This window comes from Macaca mulatta, chromosome 8 (genome assembly GCF_049350105.2).
Source record: "Macaca mulatta isolate MMU2019108-1 chromosome 8, T2T-MMU8v2.0, whole genome shotgun sequence".
Lineage (NCBI taxonomy): Eukaryota > Metazoa > Chordata > Mammalia > Primates > Cercopithecidae > Macaca > Macaca mulatta.
The window spans coordinates 109,548,300-109,572,274 of NC_133413.1; the positions used below are offsets into that span (position 1 = coordinate 109,548,300).

Sequence of the window (23,975 nt, forward strand, 5' to 3'; positions counted from 1 at the left end):
CTATTTGTTTTATCAGTTCCCGAGAGAGGAGTATTGAAATCTTCAGGTTTTCGATTTGTCTATTCCTGTTTTCAGTTATGTATTTTAAAAAATGTATGTATTTCGGACATCTGTAGTGCCTACAAACTTAACCATGTTATCATTATGAAAAAATCTCTCGGTCGGGCGCGGTGGCTCACGCCTGTAATCCCAGCACTTTGGGAGGCCGAGGCGGGCGGATCACGAGGTCAGGAGATCGAGACCATCCTGGCTAACACGGTGAAACCCCGTCTCTACTAAAAATGCAAAAAATTAGCCGGGCGAGGCGGCGGGCGCCTGTAGTCCCAGCTACTCGGGAGGCTGAGGCAGGAGAATGGCGTGAACCCGGGAGGCGGAGCTTGCAGTGAGCCGAGATCGCGCCATTGCACTCCAGCCTGGGCGACTAAGCGAGACTCTGTCTCAAAAAAAAAAAAAAAAAAAAAAAAAAATCTCTCTATATCCATGGTAATAGTCTTTGTTCCAAAGTTTACTTTGTCTAATATTAATGCATGACTCTTTTTGATTAGAATTATGTGGTGTTTCTTTTGCTGGTTCGTTTACTCCTTCATGCTCCTATCCCCTTTATTTTTAACCTATCTACTTTATATTTAAAGTGGATATATAATTGGTCTTTTTTTTTTTTTTTTCAGTATAATCTGAGCATCTCTTCCTTGAACTGGTATGCTTAAGTGTTTCAGACTTAACATAATACCATCTTTTGGGGTTTAGTTCTAGTATCTTGCTGTTTGTTTTCTAGTTGTCCCATCTATTGTTTGTTTTCTTTTTTTCTTTTCCCAACTTTATTTAGATTGATTCCGTTTCATCCTCTCTATTTCATTCTTATTCCACTCTGTCTCCACTATTGCCTTTATTAGTTTTACCTTTTAGTTTTATGGCTTTAGTTGTCCTTGGTTTTACAGTTTACATCTTTTACTTATCACAGCTATCTTCAAATAATGTCATTCTGTGTCATACATTGTGTAAGAACCTCCATTTCCCTCTTCCTATCCTTGGCTATTGGCATTATGCATTCTACTTTTACATATGTTATAAACTCTGAACTGTGTTGTTATGATTTTTGCTTTAAACAGTTAATTCTTAATCTTGTTAGAAGATGAGAATGTTTCTTTCTTCTTCTTCTTCTTCTTCTTCTTCTTCTTCTTCTTCTTCTTCTTCTTCTTCTTCTTCTTCTTCCTCCTCCTCCTCCTCCTCCTCCTCCTCCTCCTCCTCCTCCTTCTTCTTCTTCTTTTTTTTTTTTTTTAATTCACCCATGTATTTACCATTCCCAGCACTCTTCACATTTCTTTGTGTAGAGCCACAAATGTTTCCATCTGGTATCACATTCATTTAGCCTGAAGAATTTTCTTTAACATTTTTTTGTAGTACAGATATGCTGGTGAGGAATTTTCCCAGTGTTTAGTCATAAAAAAACTCTTTTGCTAACATTTTTAAAAGATTTTTTTTCTGAATTTTGGATTCTAGGCTGACCGTTTTTCCTTTTTCTTTCTGCATTTCAGTCATGTTATTCTGTTGTCTTCTGTTGTGCATGATTTCTGATGAAGAGTCTGCTTTCATTTTCTAGCTTTGTTTCTTTACATGTGATGTGTTTTTCTCCTTAACACTAGTTTTCAGCAATTTGATTAAAGAAACACGTGATGTATTTTTCTCCTTAACACTAGTTTTCAGCAATTTGATTAAAGAAACACGTGATGTGTTTTTCTCCTTAACACTAGTTTTCAACAATTTGGTAATAATGTGCCTTGCTGTGTTTTTAATTCTCTTCTGCTTGGGGTTTGTTGAACTTCTGGGATATTTGGGTTTATAGTTTTCTTCAAATTGCTTGATAGTGTCCCACATCCCACATCCCATTAAAGCTTTGTTCAGTTATTTTAGTCTCTCTCTCTCTCTCTTTTTTTTTATTTTTTATTTTTTGAGACGGAGTCTCTCTCTGTCGCCCAGGCTGGAATGCAGTGGCATGATCTCGATCTAGGCTTACTGCAGTCTCCGCCTCCTGAGTTCAAGCAATTCTCCTGCCTCAGGCTCCTGAGTAGCTGGGATTACAAGCATGCGCCACCACGCCCAGCTAATTTTTGTATTTTTAGTAGAGACGGGGTTTTACCATGTTGGTCAGGCTGGTCTCAAGCTCCTGACCTTGTGATCCGCCCGCCTTGGCTTGCCAAAGTGCTGGGATTACAGGCGTGAGCCCCCGCGCCGGGCCTATTTTAGTGTTTTATCTTTCCTGGTCCTTGATTTCCTGGGAACTCCTCAGAGACTAGTCAGGTAGTGGGAGAAGAGAGGGAGGCGTTTGTTTCTACATTTCTGTCTTCTGCATGTATGATTGCAAAGTAGTTTGCTGGTGTCTCATGCTATGCCTGGTGGCTTTAGGCAATGCAAATGAAACTGTGCCTTGAATTGGTCTCCATAGCAGTGGCCAGAATACGAGATAGGGTGAGAAGCTTTTTAGGTGATATACAAGAGATGTTCTGTACTCTCCATGTGTGGTTACAGTTGGGAAAATGACAAATGATGGAGGGTTTGTGAGGTTGAGGAAAGAGCAGGTTACAGTCTACTATAGTAGCATCCTGATTTTTTTTGTATCTATCTTTTGTTTTATTGTTCTTCTATTTTATCTTGCACGCTTAATTAACCTTCAGTATAAACTTGTTGCTCACAAACATATTGAAATATTTCCTTACTTTGAGGCTTTGTTATTTAGAAAATTTAATTACGTAATTCACTTTATTCATAGACAAAACCAAATGAATAAGGGATCAACAAATTAGATATTCCAGGGCAGAAATTTTAAAAATGATTTTCCATGTTACTATCAAGTACAGTCTGCATATAATGTAAATACTTCATAAATACTTCTGAGAGAGGGTAGAGGGCTGTGGATCAGGTTGCCTGGATTTAAATTCTAATTTTTCCTTTTTTTAGTAGTATGACATTTGATACCTTAATATATCTGTGTGTGTCTTGGTTTTCCCATTTGAAAAACTAGTATAATGATAGTACCTCCCTCATAGAGTTATTATGGCAGGATTCAACGTGTTAATAGATAAAAGAAATTTAGAACAATGCAGATTTGCTAGTAAATCCTTTCTAAGTGTTAACAAGCACTATTTTTATTTTTACTTAGAATGATTGCCTTGATTATGTAGTAATTGCTTGAGCAGTGTATGTGTAGGTGAATATGTGTGTATGGACATCATTCTAGTTTGTATTTTTATATTTTATTATTCAGAGTTCCTGAAATAGTGAAACTTAAAGTTAGCAGAATTGCATATCTATTTTGTTTAATCACATTTTAAAATACTTTGGATGTATACCCTTTCTTCCCTTGCAACCTAAGTCATTTAGTATTTTGTTGTCTGTAAATACTGTTTATTCTATTGTGATTCTTTCTGTTTTCTTGTGCAGGACCAAAAGATCTCAGATTGCTATAACTGAAGGTATATTTGAACTTCCAAATCTCACAATTCAAGCTACAAGAGCACAGACACTTCTCTTGCAAGCAATATATCAAAGTTGGTCTCATCTTGGAAGTGTCAGCTCTTCTGCAGTGATTGAAGCTTTGATAAATGAAGTCTTCCTAAGTATAGGTAAGAGCACAATCTTTTTGATAAGTATATGGAAAATTTGTGTTAGAGGCAATTAATATTTTATTATGAAAATCATATGTCTAGCATGGTCAACTTAAATTGTAATACGTTTCTGTGAATGTAGATATTTATAGTTTATGCTTAAAATCCAGATTATGAGTTAAGCCATCCAGTTTTATTTCCTTGTACCTATTTCTGCGTGTGTTTCATAATTGCAAAAGATTATTTTTCACCAGCTTCTTGTATAATTTACCCTTTGGATAACTTTTGAGGGTATCAATGTATGTGTTTGAAATGATAACCAAATTATAAGTACAGTATTTTTTATTATACTGGTAAAATGAAATAAATTCTTACTTGTAATACTTGGTTAGTTTGGTAAACAAATTTTTTCGTGTGTGTGTTTGAAAAGCATTAATCTGACACCCTTAATGAGTTAATTAACTACTAAAAATACAAATTTCTGCTTTGATGTCACTATAAGAGATATCTTCTTATCATTCAGTTTGCATGTAAATAAAAAATTATAGAAGCTTTTTAAAGTTGTTTCAGTTCAAAATAATAATGTTATATTTGTCAGTAACATGAAAGTAGTTTTTAAAGGTTATAATTTAAGTGTAATTATGCTTAAAGTAACATTATTTTAAATTTATCTGTTAAAATAAAGCGACTTTTGTTCTTATATGATGCTTTTGAAGGTTTTAATTTCAGACCTGACATACAAATTAGAGTTTTCTTATTTGGCCTACCCATTAACTAATGTAAAATACAGGTTGATTATCCCTTTTCCAAAGTGCTTGGTACCAGAGTGATTCCAATTTCACATTTTTTTCAGATTTGGAATATTTGCCCTTACATAATGAGATATCCTGGAGTTGTGACTCAAGTCTAAATATGAAATTCATTTGCATTTCATTTACATCTTATACACATCTTCTGAAGGCAATTTTATACAATATTTTTAATAATTTGTGTGACTTAATCACATGAGGTCAGGTGTGGAATTTTCTACTTGTATCATGTCAGTGCCCAAAGAGTTTTGAATTTTGGAGCATTTCAGATTTGGGGTTTTCAGATTAGGAATGCTCAAGTTGTAGTAGTTCTGGTACTGGCTTTTAGCATTATATAAAGAATAACAAGATAAATGTTGCAGTAGGCTAGAGGTTCTTCACTTGGAGCTTATGAAAGGACTTAAGAGTTTTCTGAATCCCTGGAAGTAGCATGCAAATTTTATTGTGTATATAAACACACACACAGACATACATATTTGTATCCTCTTTTTGAATTGAACTTACTGCTCTTAACTGAAACTTTGTACCCTTTGAACAGCATCTTCCTATTACATACCAACCCCCACTCCATTCCGCCTACATTTGGTAACCACCATTCTACTCTAACCACCATTCTACTCTCTACTTCTATGAGTTTGACTTTTTTAGATACCACATTTAAGTGAGATCCTGCAGTACCTGGCTTATTTCACTTAGTATAATGTCCTCCAGGTTCAACTGTGTTGTCTTAAACGACAGATTTTCCTTCTTTTTTTAAGGCAGAATAGTAATCTATTGTGGATATATGCCATATTTTCTTTATCCACTCATCCCTTGATGGACACTAATACTGATTCCATATCTTGGCTGTTGTACAGTGAACATGGGTGTGCAGATATCTCTCTAACATGATTTCATTTTCTTTGGACATATACCCAGAAGTGGGATTGGTGGATCATATGCTAGTTATATTTTTAGATTTTTGAGGAACTTCCATACCATTTTCCATAATGGTTGTACTAATTTTCTTTTTTCTTTTCTTTTTTTTTTGTTTTTTTGAGACGGAGTCTTGCTCTGTTGCCAGGCTGGAGTGCGGTGACATGATCTCGGCTCACTGCAACATCTACCTCCCAGGTACAAGTGATTCTCCTGCCTCAGCCTCCTGAGTAGCTGGGACTACAGGTGTGCGCCACCACACCCAGCTAATTTTTTGTATTTTTAGTAGAGACGGGGTTTCACCGTGTTGGCCAGGATGGTCTCTATCTCTTGACCTCATGATCCGCCTGCCTCAACCTCCCAAAGTGCTGGGATTACAGGCGTGAAGGTTGTACTAATTTTCATTCCCACCAATGGTATTCTCTTTTTCTCCACATCCTTGCTAACACTTACCTTTCATCATTTTGAAAATGGCCATTCTAACAGGTATGTGGTTATATCTCATTGTGAATTTAATTTACATTTCTCTAGTAATCAATGATGTTGAGTATGTATTCATAAACTTGTTGGTCATTTGTATGAACCATTTAGATGTTGGCCATTTGCATTGTTCATTTGTCACCATTTGTCATCTGTCGGCCATTTGTCACCTTTTGAGAAATGTCTGTTCAGGTCCTGTGCCATTTTAAAATTGCGTATTCATTTTCTTATTATTGAGTTGAGTTCCTTAGATATTTTGGATAACAACTCTTTATCAGAGGGATGGTCTGCAAATTTTTCTCGCAGTTTCTGTGTTCTTCCTTCGTTCTGTTGTTTCTTTTGCTGTGCAGAAGTTTTTGTTTGATGCAGTTCCATTTTTCTGTTATTGCTTTCATTTCCTGTGCTTTCAGGGTTATAGTCAATGCCCAGACCAATGAAGCTTTGTCCGTAAGTTTCTTCTAGTAGATTTACAGTTTCAGGTCTTATATTTAAGTCTTTAATCCCTTCTGAATTGGTTTTTCCTCATGGTGTTAGATAAGGATTCAATCTCATTGTTCTGCATGTAGATATCCAGTTTTCCCAGCAGCATTTATTGAAGAATCTGTTCTTTCCCTATTGTATATTCTTGGCATCTTCATCAAAAATCAATTGTCCGTAAATGTGTGGGTTTATTTTGAATTCTGTCTTGTTTTGTAGGTTGATGTGTCTGTCTGTCTGTCTTCATGACAGTACCATGCTGTTTTGATTGCTATAGCTTTTTAGTATAAAGTCAGATAGTGTGATTTTTTTTCAGCTTTATTCTTTTTTGTTTAAGATTGCTTTGGTTCTTTGAGGTATTTTATTCCGTATGAATTTATGGATTTTTTTTACTATTTCTGTGAAAAATGACATTAGAATTTTGATAGGGGTTGCATTGAATCTGTAGCTTGTTTTGGGTAACATGGACATTTTAACATTAGTTCTCTCATTTCAGTAGAACAGAACACCTTTCCATTTATTTGTGGTTTTTTTTTTTTTTTAGTTTTTTTTTTTTTAATCAGTGTGTTATACTTTTCAGTACATAGATCTTTCATATCCTTGGTTAAATTTATATCTATGTATTTTTGTTTTTGCTATTATAAATGGGATTGTTTTCCTAATTTCTTTTATGGATAGTTTTAGTTTTGGACATGTTAATGCATAAAAATGGTACTGATTTTTACATGTTGATTTTGTAACCTACATCTTTACTGAATTCACTTATCAGTTCTAAAAGTTTTTGGATGGAGTCTTTAGGGATTTGTTTTTTTTTTTTTTTTTTTTTTTGAGTTGGAGTCTCCCTCTGTCACCCAGGCTGGAGTGCAGTGGTGTGATCTTGGCTCACTGCAACCTCCATCTCCTAGGTTTGTAACTGGGATTACAGGCACGTCACCCCACCGGGGTAGGTTTTTTGTATTTTTAGTAGAGATGGGGTTTCACCATGTTGGTCAGGGTGGTCTTGAACTCCTTACCTCAAGTAATTCACCCACCTTGTCCTCCTAAAATACTGGGATTACAGGTGTGAGCCACTATGCCTGGCCGGGATTTTTACATATAAGATCATATTGTCAACAAGTAGAGACAATTTAACTTCTTTTTTTTCTGTTACAATACCTTTTATTTCTTCCTCTTGATTAGTTTTTCTGAATAGGACTTCCAGTACTGTGTGGAAAAGAAGTAGTGAGAGTGAGCATTCTTATCAGGTCACTATCTTTAAAGATTTCAACATTTCACTCTTCCATATGATGTTAGCCATGGGCTTGTTCTATATGTCCTTTATTGTGTTTAGGTACATTCCTTCTATACCTAATCTGTTAGTAGTTTTGATCATGAAAGGCTGTTGAATTTTGTCAAATGCTTTTTCTGCATCTATTGGGATGATGATATGACTTTTGTCCTTTATTTTGTTAATGTGGTGTATCATATTTATTGAGTTGTATTTGTCAAACCATCCTTGCATCCCGTGGGTAAATACCACTGTATCATGGCAAAAGATTATTTTAATGTGTTGTTGAATTTCATTTAATATTTTGTTAAGAATTTTTACATCTATGTTCGCCAGAGATATTGGTCTGTAAGTTTGTCTTCTTGTAGTGCCCTTTTCTGGCTTTGGTATGAGGGTAATGCTAGCCTTCTAAAATGAGTTTGAAAGTATTCTCTCTTCAGATTTTTGGAAGAGTTTGAGAAGTGATCAATGTTAGTTGTTCTTTAAATGTCTGGTAGAATTCATCCAGTCCAGAACTTTTCTTTGATGGGGACTTTTTGTTACTGATTGACTCTTCTTACTCATTATTGGTCTACTTGTATTTTCCATTCTTTCGTGATTAAGTCTTGATAGGTTAAATGTGTCTAGGAATTTATTAATTTCTTTTAGCTTATCCAATCCATTGATGTAGTGTTGTTCATAGTAGCCGCTTATGATGAGTCTACATATTTCCATTGTTTCTATCAGCTGTAATCTCTCCGCTTTTATTTTTAATTTTATTTATTTGAGCAGGCTCCTTTTTCTTAGTCTATTGAAGGGTTTATCTTGTCAAAAATCCAACTCTTATTTTTATTTTTAAAATTGTTTTCCTAGTCTCTGTGTATTTCTGTTTTGATATTTGTGATTTTCTTTCTCCTGCTGACTTTAGACCTTTTTTAAATTCCTTGAAGTATAATGTTTGGTGATTTATTTGAAATATTTGTTTTTTTATTTAGGCATGTATTGCTGTAATCTTCTTTCTTAGAACTACTTCAGCTGCATTTCCTAGGTTGTGTATTTTGTGTTTCCATTTTCATTTGTCTCAAGATACTTTTTGATTTCATCTTTACCTGTTGGTAATTTAGGAACATGTTGTTTGATTTTCACATATTTGTGATTTTCCCCAAGATTTATTTTTGGGGTGGTGAAAATATTCTGTAATTATATAGTTGTGATGGGATTCATAACCTTGCATTAGGTTGATACAAAAGTAATCACCATTAATTTGAATGGCAAAAAACACGATTACATTTGTACCAACCTAATATATATGGTAAAATCCATTTAATTACACACGTTGAAAAAATGAGGGTTATGTTATATGAATTTTGTCTTCAAAAAACGTTTTAATTTGATGATTATTTAAGTAGACTATGTTATTGCCAGTCTTTTGGCCATTATTTTATATGGATTTACTATTCAAAATCTTACCTTTTTGATGCTAGCCCATCTATAAGTTAACTCTACAGTAACATCTTCCTTGGCATTAGCACTTATCACTGTCTGAAACTGTCTAATTCATTTATTTGTTTATTTGCTAAATTTCTATTTCCTGTGATGTTTTCTTCAGAGTATTTTTTGGTTTATTGTCTCACAATATTAATGTATTTTTAAAATTTAAAATTTTTATTTTTGTTAATTGGCTTAGATAGCCTGAACATTCATATTAGTAAGCTCATGAAATAATTTGCTTTTATAATTTTTTTTCCTAGCCAAACCTATTCCATTTTTACTTTTCTGAATTTATGAAATGGACTGTGCTATGAAAAAGCGTTTTATTTGAAATTTCCTTTTCTACAAATATTCTGTGTTTAAAAGAATGCTGGCATATGTATTGAAAAATTCATCAGGCAAGTGACAACAGATTGTTATTTGTAACCTGATGTTCTGTCATTTAGAAACCTAAAATTAGTGGGACTAATTTTTGCATAGTGAGGAGTTGAAGAAATTAAAATGATGTTAAGACGTTTCTTTGCCAAATAATTTTATTTTTATCAAATGAAATACCTACAAAATTTATAACAGATTAAAGAGAAACCATCAGCTAAGACAGTTTTAAAAAGCCAGATTTCCAGGTGGCCAGTTTTCTTGTCTTCCCCCACACGACCCCCAAAAAACAAAACCTCATTCTGTGCTTTGTATTCTTACTGAGTGCTTAAAGGATTGTGCCTTCAAATAGTTCTATCTAAAGATCCAGGAAATGTGTATGTGTATAGGGTGTAAAGTTTTAGCATTTTATTATTTTGCATCTGAGGACTCTCATTACACAGTACTCAGCACTGTTAAGCTTTGTTTAATATGTTTTGTGTAAGTATGTGATCCTTTGCTTTACGACTAGTTTCCATTTCCCACATTAATAAAGAGATTATACAAGTTGTGTACATTTTTGGATCTCTCAGACTTAGGTTCTGATAATGTGTGAAAGAAGAACTATTATTATTATCATTATTATTATTATATTTTTTGAGATGGAATCTCGCTCTGTCACCCAGGCTGGAGTGCAGTGGTGCGATCTTGGCTCACTGCAAGCTCCATCTCCTGGGTTCATGCCATTTTCCTCCTGAGTAGCTGGGACTACAGGTGCCCGCCACTATGCCTGGCTAATTTTTTGTATTTTTAGTAGAGATGAAGTTTCATCGTGTTAGTTAGGATGCTCTCGATCTCCTGACCTTGTGATCCGCCCACCTCGGCCTCTCAAAGTGCTGGGATTACAGGCGTGAGCCACCACACCCAGCCCAGAACCATTATTTTTAAAGTCTACGTTTGACTGTACACCACCTTTCATCATAATCTCATGCCTCTAGCCTACCCTCCTACTTGCTGTCTTAATTCATATTATTGATAGTTACCGACCAACAGTATCTAGTTTTTTCCTGTGTATGGCTTTTTCTTCTATCTGGAACCCAATTCTGTTTGATTACATTCTCCTACATTTTCCTCTCTTTGAGTACTAGTTTTATTTTAACACTAGTCTTTTTCCTTGAATTTAACACTATGCTAATTACAGTCTACTTGTACTTCAGAAAAATTACATTCTTTTTTTTTAAATTTATTTTTTATTATTATACTTTAAGTTCTATGGTACATGTGCATAATGTGCAGGTTTGTTACATATGTATACTTGTGCCATGTTGGTGTGCTGCACCCATCAACTCGTCAGCACCCATCAACTCATCATTTACATCAGGTATAACTCCCAGTGCAATCCCTCCCCCCTCCCCCCTCCCCATGATAGGCCCCGGTGTGTGATGTTCCCCTTCCCGAGTCCAAGTGATCTCATTGTTCAGTTCCCACCTTTGAGTGAGAACATGCAGTGTTTGGTTTTCTGTTCTTGTGATAGTTTGCTAAGAATGATGGTTTCCAGCTGCATCCATGTCCCTACAAAGGACACAAACTCATCCTTTTTTATGGCTGCATAGTATTCCATGGTGTATATGTGCCACATTTTCTTAATCCAGTCTGTCACTACTGGGTACATAACGAAATGAAGGCAGAAATAAAGATGTTCTTTGAAACCAATGAGAACAAACATACAACATACCAGAATCTCTGGGACACATTTAAAGCAGTGTGTAGAGGAAAATTTATAGCACTAAATGCCCACAAGAGAAAGCAGGAAAGATGTAAAATTGACACTCTAACATCACAATTAAAAGAACTAGAGAAGCAAGAGCAAACACATTCAAAAGCTAGCAGAAGGCAAGAAATAACTAAGATCAGAGCAGAACTGAAGGAGATAGAGACACAAAAAACCCTCCAAAAAATCAATGAATCCAGGAGTTGGTTTTTTGAAAAGATCAACAAAATTGACAGACCACTAGCAAGACTAATAAAGAAGAAAAGAGAGAAGAATCAAATAGACGCAATAAAAAATGATAAAGGGGATATCACCACCGACCCTACAGAAATACAAACTACCATCAGAGAATACTATAAACAACTCTACTCAAATAAACTAGAAAATCTAGAAGAAATGGATAATTTCCTGGACACTTACACTCTTCCAAGACTAAACCAGGAAGAAGTTGAATCCCTGAATAGACCAATAGCAGGCTCTGAAACAGAAAAATTACATTCTCTTCCACATTCCTACCATTTTTCCAGGTATTCTCCCCTCCTCCATGTCAGAAATATTTTATTCTTTCTTTTCCTTTCCCTTCCTTCTGTTAAGTTTTTAAAAACAGTTTTATTTAGATAAAATTTTTGTACCACACTATTTATTCCTTTTCAGGTATGTAGTTTAGTGGCTTTTAATATATTCACAGAGTTGTGTATCCATTACCATAATCAATTTTAGAACGTTTCCAGCATCCCTGAATGAAGCCTTGCATTCCTTAGCTATCACTCCTGGAGCCTCCCATTTTCCCAGCAATAGGCAAATACTAATCTACTTTTTGTCTATATGGATGTGCCTATTGTGGACACTTCATATAAATGAATTACATAAAATGCAGTTCTTTGTGACTGCATATTAGTGCATTTTTCCACTTAGCATACTATTTCAGAGTTTGCCCATATTATAGCATATGTCAGTGCTCATTCCTTTTTATTGCCAAATAGTATTCCATTTTATCCATGTACCATATTTTGTTAATTCATTAATCAGTTGATGGACCTTTGCTTTATTTCTATTTCTGACTATTGTGAATAATGTTGCTTTGAACTTTCAAGTACAGGTCTTTTTTTTTTTTTTTTGTGAATGTATGCTTTTATTTCTTTTGTGTATGTATACCTATACATATAATTGCTGGGTCATATGGTAATTTTATTTGTAACCTTTTGAGGAGCTGCCAGACTGTTTTCTAAAACAGCTGTATCATTGTACTTTCCATTGGCAATGTGTGATGGTTCTAATTTCTCCACATCCTCATCATATTGTTATCTGTCTTTTGTGTTCCAGCCATCATTGTAGTTGTGAAGTGGCATCATTATGGCTTTCCTTTTCATTTCCCTCATGGCTAATGATGTCGAGTATCTTTTCATGTGTTTATTAGCTATTTATATCTCTTCTATGGAGAAATTTTTCAAATCCTTTGCTTATTTTAAGATCTGCCTCTTTTATCTTTTTCTTTTAAAATGTGAGAATTCTTTATATATTTTAGATAAAAGTTTCCTATCAGATATGGTTTGCAAATGTTTCCTGTAATTTTGTGGGTTATCTTTTTACTTTTTTGATGGTGACTTTTGTCTAAGTTTTTTCATTACCCTCAAGTACATCTTCTTTACACTGGACCTTGTTATCATTTAGAAATGGTTTATCCCTTTGATACTGATATTGATTCTTCGTCATCATCATTACTTTTAGTCCTTTTATTTTTTTTCATTTTATTAATATCACAGAATCCTTTTTGGTCTTACTCTTTAGCTTCATTCCCATTGGCCAACATTATCTATGATGCTATAATTTTAGACTATTTTTTTCCTTTCTCTGTTTATCTTTGTTTTCTCCATGCCTATTCTGTCATTCGTTTGCAAATAAGAAATGTGTGTATGTTTCACTTTTACTACCACCAAAATAACAGTATCTGACCTGAATTAAACTGTTACTGATGTTTGATAATTCTTATAAAATGCATGTGTATAATTGAGTTCCTATTTTTACCATTTCTTTCATTATAAATTATGGTTTATTAGCGAGTTTTGAAATCAGCTTCCTTGATTACTACTAAGAATTTGAAAAGACTAGAATAGAAACTTTGTGCCTCAGTCTTCTCATTCTAAATGTTGGACTAATGTGCCACAAAAGCAATAACAAATTTAACTTCAAGCATCAAAACTGCAAAGTGCTTTTAGTGAGAAAATTTTTTCTTTGATAAATGCTATATCACAAAAGTGAGAGATAAATTTTCATTGTTGAATCAGTCACTAATTTCTATTTTGTGAATGAGTTTAAGAGGCTTTAGGAGAATATCTGTGGATGTTGAGTTATGTTTTATAATGCTACAATGATGAATCCTTCTTCCTCAGCTCTTGCAAAAATCAAATTAAAAGTATATTAAAATAAAAAAAAGTTATATGCTGGTGTTTGCTAGGGATTTGATTTTGTGCATTGAATTTTATTAATCTTTATGTTACATATAAATACTGGTTTAGTGTCTTAGTATCTCTGTTGCATATTATTTTCACTTTTCAACTATTGACACTTAGGAAAGATCACTGAATTGGAGTGTGAAGACTTTCTCAATAACTATAGGTATGACTAAATAAAGGTCAGTTTGTTTCATTAAGTTTTAGTTAATTTTCTCATCTATAAAATGATGAAAATATTTTTATAGCTGCTCATAGAGTTCTTGCGAATGCCAAATATATTATTGTCTGTGGGCTTAATCTGTTGTTCTTGTCGTAGACATAGGCCTTGCTGGAATCATCTATCTGAAGATATTACCTATGGAAGTTGTTCTAGGATATAAAGTTCTTGGAGACTGAGATAACACCAGTCAGAATTGGAGTCTAGGTGATCCGTTGTTTTAGTTATAAGGATGATAGAGTGAAGGTAAATTCAAAGAGTAAACCAAGAAAATAGGATAATGAATAGATATTGATGAGAGAAGAATAAAATTCAAGACATTGGTTAGGTGTAGCTGTTTGAACTTAGTGAAGAAAGTATATATTTGTGCCCCATTAATGTAGCTATTTACAAGAGGCCTCACTAGGCTCACAGAAACGTATGAAGAACTAAATATTTTCAGTTCTACAGATTCCCAAGGGGAGGGAGTCAATAGACCTGTGAATGGATGTGACAATGCAATGGGATATCTAGAAGAAATGGATAAATTCCTGGACACATACACCCTCCCAAAACTAAGCCAGAAGTCAAATCCCTGAATAGACCAATAACAATTTCTGAAATTAAGGCAGTAATTAACAGCCTACCAATCAAAAAAAAGCCCAGGACCAGATGGATTCACAGGTGAATTCTACCAAAGTTACAAAGAAGAGCTGGTGCCATTCCTTCTGAAACTATTCCAAATAACAGAAAAATAGAGACTCCTCCCTAACTCATTTTATGAGGCCAGCATCATCCTGATACCAAAACCTGGCAGAGACACAACAAAAAAAATTGGGCGCAGTGGCTCACAACTGTAATCCCAGAACTTTGGGAGGCTGAGGCGGGCGGGTCATGAGGTCAGGAGACCGAGACCATCCTGGCTAATACGGTGAAACCCTGTCTCTACTAAAAAAAAATGCAAAAAATTAACTCGGCATGGTGGCAGGCACCTGTAGTCCCAGCTACTCTGGAGGCTGAGGCAGGAGAATAGCGCGAACCCAGCAGGTGGAGCTTGCAGTGATCAGAGATCGCGCCATTACACTCCATTCTGGGTAACGGAGCGAGACTCTGTCTCCAAAAAAAAAAAAAAAAAAAACAAAAGAAAATTTCAGGCCGATATCCCTGATGAACTTCCATGTGAAAATCCTTGATAAAATACTGGCAAACCAAATCCAGCAGCACATCAAAAAGCTTATCCACCATGATCAAGTTGGCTTCATCCCTGGGATGCAAGGCTGGTTCAACATAATACAAGTCAATAAATGTAATCCATCACATAAAGAGAACCATTGACAAAAACCACATGATTATCTCAATAGATGCAGAAAAGGCCTTCAATAAAATTCAACACCCTTTCATCTAAAAACTCTCAATAAACTGGGTATTGATGAAACGTATCTCAAAATAATAAGAGCTACTTATGACAAACTCAAAACCAATATCATATTGAATGGGCAAAAGCTGGAAGCATTCCCTTTGAAAACTGGCACAAGAAAAGTATGCCCTCTCTCAGCACTCCTATTCAACACAGTATTAGAAGTTCTGGCCAGGGCAATCAGGCAAGAGAAAGAAATAAAGGTATTCAGACGGGAAGAGAGGAAGTCAAATTGTCTCTCTTTGCAGATGACATGACTGTATATTTAGAAAACCCCATCATCTCAGCCCAAAATGTCCTTAAGCTGATAAGCAACTTCAGCAGAGTCTCAGGGTACAAAATCAATGTGCAGAAATCACAAGCATTCCTATACACCAATAATAGACAAACAACCAAAACATTCACAATTGCTACAAAGAGAATAAAATACCTAGGGATACAACTTACAAGGGATGTGAAGGACCTCTTCAAGGAGAGCTACGAACCACTGCACAAGGAAATAAGAGAGGACACATACAAATGGAAAATCATTCCATGTTCATGGATAGGAAGAATCAATATCGTGAAAATGGCCATACTGCCCAAAGTAATTTATAGATTCAATATATCCCCATCAAGCTACCATTGACTTTCCCCACAGAATTGGCAAAAACTACTTTAAATTTCATATGGAACCGTAAAAGAGGCTGTATAGCCAAGACAGTCCTAAACAAAAAGACCAAAGCTGGAGGCATCACAGTACCTGACTTTAAAATATACTAAAAGGCTACAGTAACCAAAACAGCATGGTACTGGTACCAAAACAGATATATCGAACAATGGAACAGAACAGAGGCCTCAGAAATAACACCACACATCTACAACCATCTGATCTTTGACAGACCTAACAAAAACTAGCAATGGGGAAAGGATTCTCTGCTTAATAAATGGTTTTGGGAAAACTGACTAGCCATATGAAGAAAACTGAAACTGGATCTCTTCCTTACATCTTATACAAAAATTAACTCAAGATGGATTAAAGACTTAAATGTAAGGCCTAAAACCACAAAAACTGTAGAAGAAAACCTAGGCAATACCGTTCAGGACATAGTCACCGGCAAAGACTTTGTGACTAAAACCCCAAAAGGAATGGCAACAAAAGCCAAAATTGACAAATGGAATCTAATCAAACTAAAGAGCTTCTCTGCACAGCAAAAGAAACTATCATCAGTGTGAACAGGCAGCCTACAGAATGGGAGAAAATTTTTGTAATCTGTCCATCTCACAAAGGTCTAATATTCAGAATCTACAAGGAACTTAAACACATTTACAAGAAAAAAAATACCATGAAAAAGTGTGCGAAAGATATGAATAAACACTTCTCAAAAGAAGACATTTGTGTGGCCAAGAAACAGAAAAAAAGCTCATCATCACTAGTCATTAGAGAAATGCAAATAAAAACCACAGTGAGATACTATCTCACACCAGTTAGAATGGCGATCGTTAAAAAGTCAGGAAACAACAGATGCTGGAAAGGATGTGGAGAAATAGAAATGCTTTTACACTGTTGGTGGTAGTGTAAATTAGTTTAACCATTGTGGAAGATAGTGTGGCAATTCCTCAAGGATCTAGAACCAGAAATACCATTTGACCCAGCAATCCCATTACTGGGTCTATACCCAAAGGATTATAAACCATTCTACATAAAGACACATGCATTTGTATGTTTATTGCAGCACTATTCACAATAGCAAAGACTTGGAACCAACCCAAATGTCCGTCAATGATAGACTGGATAAAGAAAATGTGGCACATATACACCATGGAATACTATGTAGCCATAAAAATGGATGGGTTCATGGTTTTTGCAGGGAGATGGATGGAGCTAGAAACCATCATTCTAAGCAAATTAACACAGGAACAGAAAACCAAACACCACATGTTCTCACTCATAAGTAGGAGCTGAACAGTGGGAACACATGGGCACAGGGAGGGGAACATCACACACTGGGGTTTGTTGGGGGTTGGGGGGCTAGGGGAGGGATAGCATTAGGAGAAATGCCTAATGTAGATGATGGGTTGATGGGTGCCGTGAACACCATGGCACGTGTATACCTTTGTAACAAAACTGTATGTTCTGCACATGTATCCCGGAACTTAAAGTAGAATAATAATAAAAAAAAATGAAACTTTATACTTTCATTTACTTTTCACATACTTTACAGCTGTCTGCTTAGCATTTTTCATCTAGTGAGCTGTATAATGTAAGGACTGGATAACATTAAATTTACTTGGATAGACTGAGTTGGCTCACCTATTTTAGATTGATATTTCTCATTTATTAATTTCATTGGCTTCTTACCAGAAACATTGTTGTTGGCAGATCATATATCCTTTTTTACAGATGGGAACATTTATGCTTAGAACAATTTAGTGTTTTTCTTAAATATCATCCCACAGCTATTCACTGACTAAGTCATTTTTTGAAGCCAGACCTTGGAATTTTCTGTTACTATTATGTCTGCAATACCAAACTACCTCTGGTAAATGAGATCAGATAAAGTGTGTTACTTCATTAGAAAATATTAATGAAATTATAGCAAATATTGGAAATGTAATTAAAATAATAAATTATAAAGGATAGAGATTAAAATTTGAGCTAATACATATTTATTAATCAGGTTATTGAATTATATATTTTTGTTATTCGTGTTTCTGATGGCTCTTAAATCATAGAAATTCTAACCCTGTCTTTTTGCGAGAGGCTTAAATATAAAGTCACACATGGCTTTGGTTTTGCTCTGGAAAACAAGGACTTGCTACCACTTTTCCTTGTTCAGAAGCTCATTATTTTGTTGACAGTGTAGTTCCATTAATCTGGTATTTGCAGGGAAATAACTTACAGACTTTAAAATCTGTGCTAAAGGTGATCAAATGGACATTCGAATCCCTCATTTAAGTTATGTCTTAATGTTAAAATAAAAATCTACTTTCCAGAAAGTAACTGTTAAAGTATTTTATGCAAGATTTCATGTGGGATACCTTAATGGTTGAATAATAAATTTTACCTCATAAAAATGAAATTCAATAATACAGTAGCTTTCTCAGCTCAGTAGCATCTGGTCTATTCTCATGAGAGCCAATATTTTCCAACTCATTAGGATCATGTCGTTCTGTATGTCGTCAACATTGACTTAGCCAAGCTACCTTTACTTACATAACTGCCAAACTATTAAATAGGTCTCTTGTGGAGTGAAGTCAAATATTCCTCTTACTTTACTTCTGCCTTAGAAGAGGGGAAGAAAATGTACATACTGTAACATTTAAACATCTGGTCTAAAACCACATCACTGTGACTCTGAATAAAGTTACGGAGGTATTCTTCCCAGGTGTGCATATAAAAAGGATTTTGGAGTTGTCGAATAGTTCTTTAATCACTTAGGAAAAAGATTGAGGTAAATTGATATGCTTTTTCTATTCCTGTTTTCAGACTACTTCCCCCAATTCCACCATGTCTGCTAAATATTTCTAATGTGTTCTAAGATACATATTTTTGAGATGTTATAAAATTTTCTTGCCAGATACAGGTATTGGCTATACATTTATTCTTGCCTAAAAAACAAAATGAATTGAGTTAGATTCGTATTGAGAACTACCAATAAGACCTCTTGATATTTAAATTGGAGTAAAAAGACATTAATTTTTGTGATTCTTGTGAGTTTTAAGGTGTCCCCATATGCACTTTGAATAATATGAATATTTATTGAATTTAAAGTTTCCATTTTACTACAGCTCATGTCCAGGTATTGAGAGCTCATTTATAGAATATGTGGTCCTTATTAAGAAGTGAGTAATTAATATAGCGTTTAACCCATTTATGCTGGAGGTTGCAATTGTGTGTGTGTGTGTGTGTGTGTGTGAAAAATCAGATCTTGGCAATGACCTTGCACAGTAGGATATAAATAACTCCCACAAGCTTAGCATTCTGATAATAGAACACTAGGTATAAATGGGTTAAAGACACACTTAGAATGTTAAGTTATACCTGACTTGATTTTGTTCCTCTATTCTGTCTCAGACATTTTGATAATGTTTGTAAATTTTTTTCTGATGATACTTCATGGCACAGGAATGGGAATTTTAGGTGTCATTTAGTAAAAAAAAAATATAAAATGTAAGCATACAGAGTAGATTTGAGAAAAATACAATTCTTTAAATTACGATTTAAGTGTATTTTATTGGATATTTGAAAAGTAGGCAGTATGAGTTTAGTGTGATTTTTTAGTCTTACAGAAAGTCTTTTATGAACATCATAAAAATGTGTTTTAATAAATTACTGTTGAAAATAATATATTAATAGATAAATGAGTTAGATTTCTGCAGAAAATATACTTTTTGCCTTATGTGTTTTTTGTTGTTTATTTGCCTATGTATTCTTTGCTCATTTTTATGTCTTCTATTTGTTCACAACCTAAAATATATTTCTTCTGGTTGTATTCACTTATCAAACATTTTGAAAATATGTAGTTTGCAGTCTGTTCAGTTCTGGGAGCAGATAGCTAACAAGAAATAGACATAATTGTAGTAATAAATGTAGAATCTTCTGTGTCACCTATTACAGGATCAAGTATGGCTTTAAAAATGGACAAGAGTTAATTACATACAGTGGAGAAAGGGACTCTTATTTGTGAGGGCTGTTTACAAAGTACCACAAACTAGGTGGCTTAAAACAACAAATTTATTTATTGAAGACTTGGGCTGCTTACAGTCATGTTGGAAGGCAAAGCAGTAGTTGGTGTGTCACATCGCCAGAGCTGGAGCAAAAGAGAGTTGGGAGGATGTGTCACGCACTTTAAAACAACCGTATCTTCTGAGAACTCACTATCACGCAGCGCCAAGCCATGAGGGATCCATCCTCATGACCCAAACACCTCCCACTAGGCCCTGTCTCTATCATTGGGGATTACATTTCAGCATGTGATTTGAGTAGACAACAAATATCCAAACTGTATCACGTATCATTAAGACTTCATTTCTTTCTTTTTATTTCCTTTTTTAAAAAAATTGATTCTACTTGGAGGAAAATTATAATATTTCATAATTTAAAATGAAAGTTTGGTTGCAAAATTCCATTAATCCCATGTTTCCTGATTCTTTTTATAGTCACCTTTTTAAATAAAGTATATATCTCATATGATAAACAGCTTCATATTATATGTAAGATTAAATACCGATAGATTTATTTGAAATATAAATATTTTGCATAAAGTGAATACTCAATTAATGATTTGTGGAACATATAGGTCAAATCATTGCAACAAATGAAATCATGATAAAAGTCTTACTATCATAGATTTACTTCCTAATTCTTAATTTTAAAACAGTCTTTTACTTTCACAGGAAATCCAAGTGACAATAGTGAAATAATTTTATAAGTTCTTTGTAGTCTGTATTTTCATTAATCTCGTACATTTTTTGAAGTAGAAAATCTGAACAATATTTTATAGGTTTAAAATCTGTCGAAGATATTTTTACACGGCTACTGAGTAGTAAAAAATAACAGAACGAGAAGTTCGGTTCCAGTTTTCAGAGAACTACTTGTGTTTATTTTTTAAGAAATAATGCGGCCGGGCACAGTGGCTCACACCTGTAATCCCAGCACTTTGAGAGGCAGAGGCAGGTGGATTACGAGGTCAAGAGATCGAGACCATCCTGGCCAACATGCTGAAACCTCATCTCTACTAAAAATACAAAAATTAGCTAGCCGTGGAGACGTGTGCCTGTAGTCCCAGCCACTTGGGAGGCTGACACAGGAGAACTGCTTTAACCTGGGAGGCGGAGGTCAAGATAGCGCCAGTGCACTCCAGCCTGGTGACAGAGTGAGACTCCATCTCAAAAAAAAAAAGAAGAAATAATGCTGTAATATGCTATACAATTCAAAATTTTTACTCATGGCAAATAGAATGTTAGAGTATAATTTATATTTGACTTTGATGGATTTATTAATGTGAATCCTTGAAAAATTTCCTACTGATTTTAATATAAGTAAGACCAAGATCTATAAATATTATTTTTACTCTGTTTTAGTAGGTAAGTATACAGCTTCTTTATAGTAGATTGACTTATTTTTTCACTACTGTTATATATTATTTTAATAACAATTTTTTTTTTTTTTTTTTTTTTTACTTTGTAGAGATTGGGTGTTGTTATGTTGCCCAGGTTGATCTTGAACTCCTGGCCTCAAATGATCCTCCCACCTCAACCTCCTGAAGTGTCGGGATTAGAGGCCCAAGCCACTGTGCCTGGCCCTTTATAAATTATGTTATAATTTCATGTAATACATAATTGTATAGTCAAAATAAGTTACATATTAAATATTCTTTTAATATTTAATATATTCAGTTACAGAACTTAAAGTTTATAGTGTATACTAAATATTAATATCTGGTTTGGCACTCAAAATTTTTTGTTTAAGGACAAGAGACGTAGGTTCTGTGGGTCTAAAAATAATACCCAATACTATATATTAGTTCTTATAATAAGCAATTAAAAATGTATAACCGTATACATAATTACTCATTTTTCTTTGATGATAGTTTAAATAATTAAGAATGTGCTAAATATATTCTGAAGATGAGCACAATTTCAAGTAATAAATTATGTAGGGCTGGTTCTATGTTTAAGTGAATAAGGAGAAGAGAGCTGCTGAGTGCTCTACCAGAATCCCATTTTATTTATTTGCTTCTACCTGTATCATGCTCTGGGAATCAGCGTTTCCTACACTATAAAGGAAATTTCCAAGGTAGAGCTGCTAATTTTATCCTAGATATTCTCAACACCTCATTTCTAATCCTTGTGGCATACAGTTCTTTTATTGACCCCTATATTCTCAAACACATCTCCCATTGAGCTATGTTCCTTTAGGGTATACTTCTGTGCCACTCTACAGTATCCTCAGTATCTTTCTGTTATGGCCATTGGATTCCACTGGATTGGATGTCTGGTCATTTTTTTAGTGTTTGTGTGTATGTACATTTTTAGTCTCACATTTGGTGCCGTTGTGTTAGACGTAGAACATTTTCGAAACTATATTTGAAAGTTGAATGTCTGGAAGTTGAACAAAAAACTTACATTATAAGGTCTTGAAAAATATATATATATGTATGTTTTGAGACAGTTTTACTTCCATCTCTCAGGCTGGAGTGCAGTGGTGCGATCTTGGCTCACTGCAACTTCCGCCTCTTGGACTCAAAGGATCCTCCTACCTTAGCCTCCCGAGTAGCTGGGACCACAAGTGTCCACCACCATGGTCGGCTAATTTTTTGTGGAGACGGGGTTTTGCCGTGTTGCCCAGGCTGGTCTCCAACTCCTGAGCTCAAGCAATCCACCTGCCTCAGCCTCCCAAAGTTCTGGTATTACAGGTGTGAGTCACTGTGCCTGGCCGGGTCTTAAAATATTTAATGTTTAACTGTGTTTCCTATTGGCATGGTGTTCTTGGGCTAGGAAATTAAGGATATATGGGAGAACTATCTCAGGTGACCAATGACTGAGATTCAGGAGGTGGTGCTTGGTTCTGGGAGCCTGCCCACCAGACATCTTCACTTCCCACAAGCCCATTGAATTTTTTTTCTTTACTCTCATCCTTGTTACTACCATGATTGTAAGCTGAAGCCGTCCCTAAATGTGAAATTTTCTAATAGGAATGAGAGTCTGAGAGAAGTAGGCAAAAGGCATCTTTGTTTTCTTTTGCCATGAGAGGACAAGATAAGGGAGGCTTCTGGCAGTCACTCTACTTACACTTGAGGACAAGCTTGAAGCTGTCTACCTTTTACTTCTTTTAACTCACACACACCTCTAGCTGAATTCTTGCCGATTTCTTGCATATCTTCTACCAGGCTTCCGCTCAGTAATAGTAAGTACAGCAACAAAAGTGGAGGAAGGGGAGAGGACTTGGTTTGCTGTCTTCCCTGAAAGACAATAGTCTTTTGTATTAGGAATAAACTCCAGACCCTTGGCAGGTCAGGATTTCCAAGGATCCTTCTTGGTAGATTTAGACAAGCTAGATTTTGGAGAGTTAGGTGTAGCCGTGGTTTAGCTGGCAGCAATATAGGAGAAACTTTTGCTCTGTTAGAGCCTTCTACTACTAGAAACCCCGTTTCTACTAAAAATACAAAAATCAGCTGTATGTGGTGGTGTGCGCCTGTAGTCCCAGCTAATCAGGAGGCTGAGGCCGGAGAATCACTTGAATCTGGGAGGCGGAGGTTGCAGTGAACTGAGATCATGCCACTGCACTCCAGCCTGGCGACAGAGGGAGACTTCATCTCAAAAAAACAAAACAAAACAACAACAACAAAAAATTACTTATGCTTGCTGTAATAGATGTTGTTGGTTCAGTACTTTTGTTCTTTCAGTAGTACCACCAGTTTCTTTTGCAGAACTCTTTTGCCAATCGAAGCAATTGTGCAATTTAATTTTTTTAATTTTAATTTATTTTTGAGACGGAGTCTTACTCTGTCACCCAAACTGGAGTACAGTGGTGTGATCTCGGCTCACTGCAACATGAGCCTCCTGGGTTCATGTGATTCTCCTCCCTCAGCCTCCTGAGTAGCTGGGATTACAGGCGTCTGCCACTGCGCCCGGCTAATTTTTGTATTTTTAGTAGAGATGGAGTTTCACCATGTTGGCCAGGCTGCACTTGAACTCCTGACCTCAAGTGATCCGCCCGCCTTGGCCTCCCAAAGTGCAGAGGTTGCAGGCATAAGCCACTGCACCCAGCCCAGTTGTG

At 35.2% G+C, this 23,975-nt stretch overlaps 1 protein-coding gene across 44 annotated transcripts in view; it reads left to right on the forward strand.

Annotated features, from left to right (window-relative positions):
* VPS13B (vacuolar protein sorting 13 homolog B) overlaps nucleotides 1-23,975 on the forward strand; it is an 856,590-nt gene that overhangs the window by 174,631 nt on the left and 657,984 nt on the right. For 42 of the 44 annotated variants that reach the window (XR_013397372.1, XR_013397371.1, XR_013397373.1 and 39 more), the window contains exon 17: nucleotides 3,439-3,620. Coding sequence is in view for 30 of the 44 variants with exons in the window: in XM_077943895.1 (XP_077800021.1) it covers nucleotides 3,439-3,620 (182 nt within the window). In the remaining 14 variants the exon portion in view is untranslated. Of the gene's footprint in view, nucleotides 1-3,438; nucleotides 3,621-5,451; nucleotides 5,618-23,975 lie in introns of those variants that run through there. The other 2 variants (XM_077943913.1, XM_077943912.1) reach the window with 1 other exon arrangement.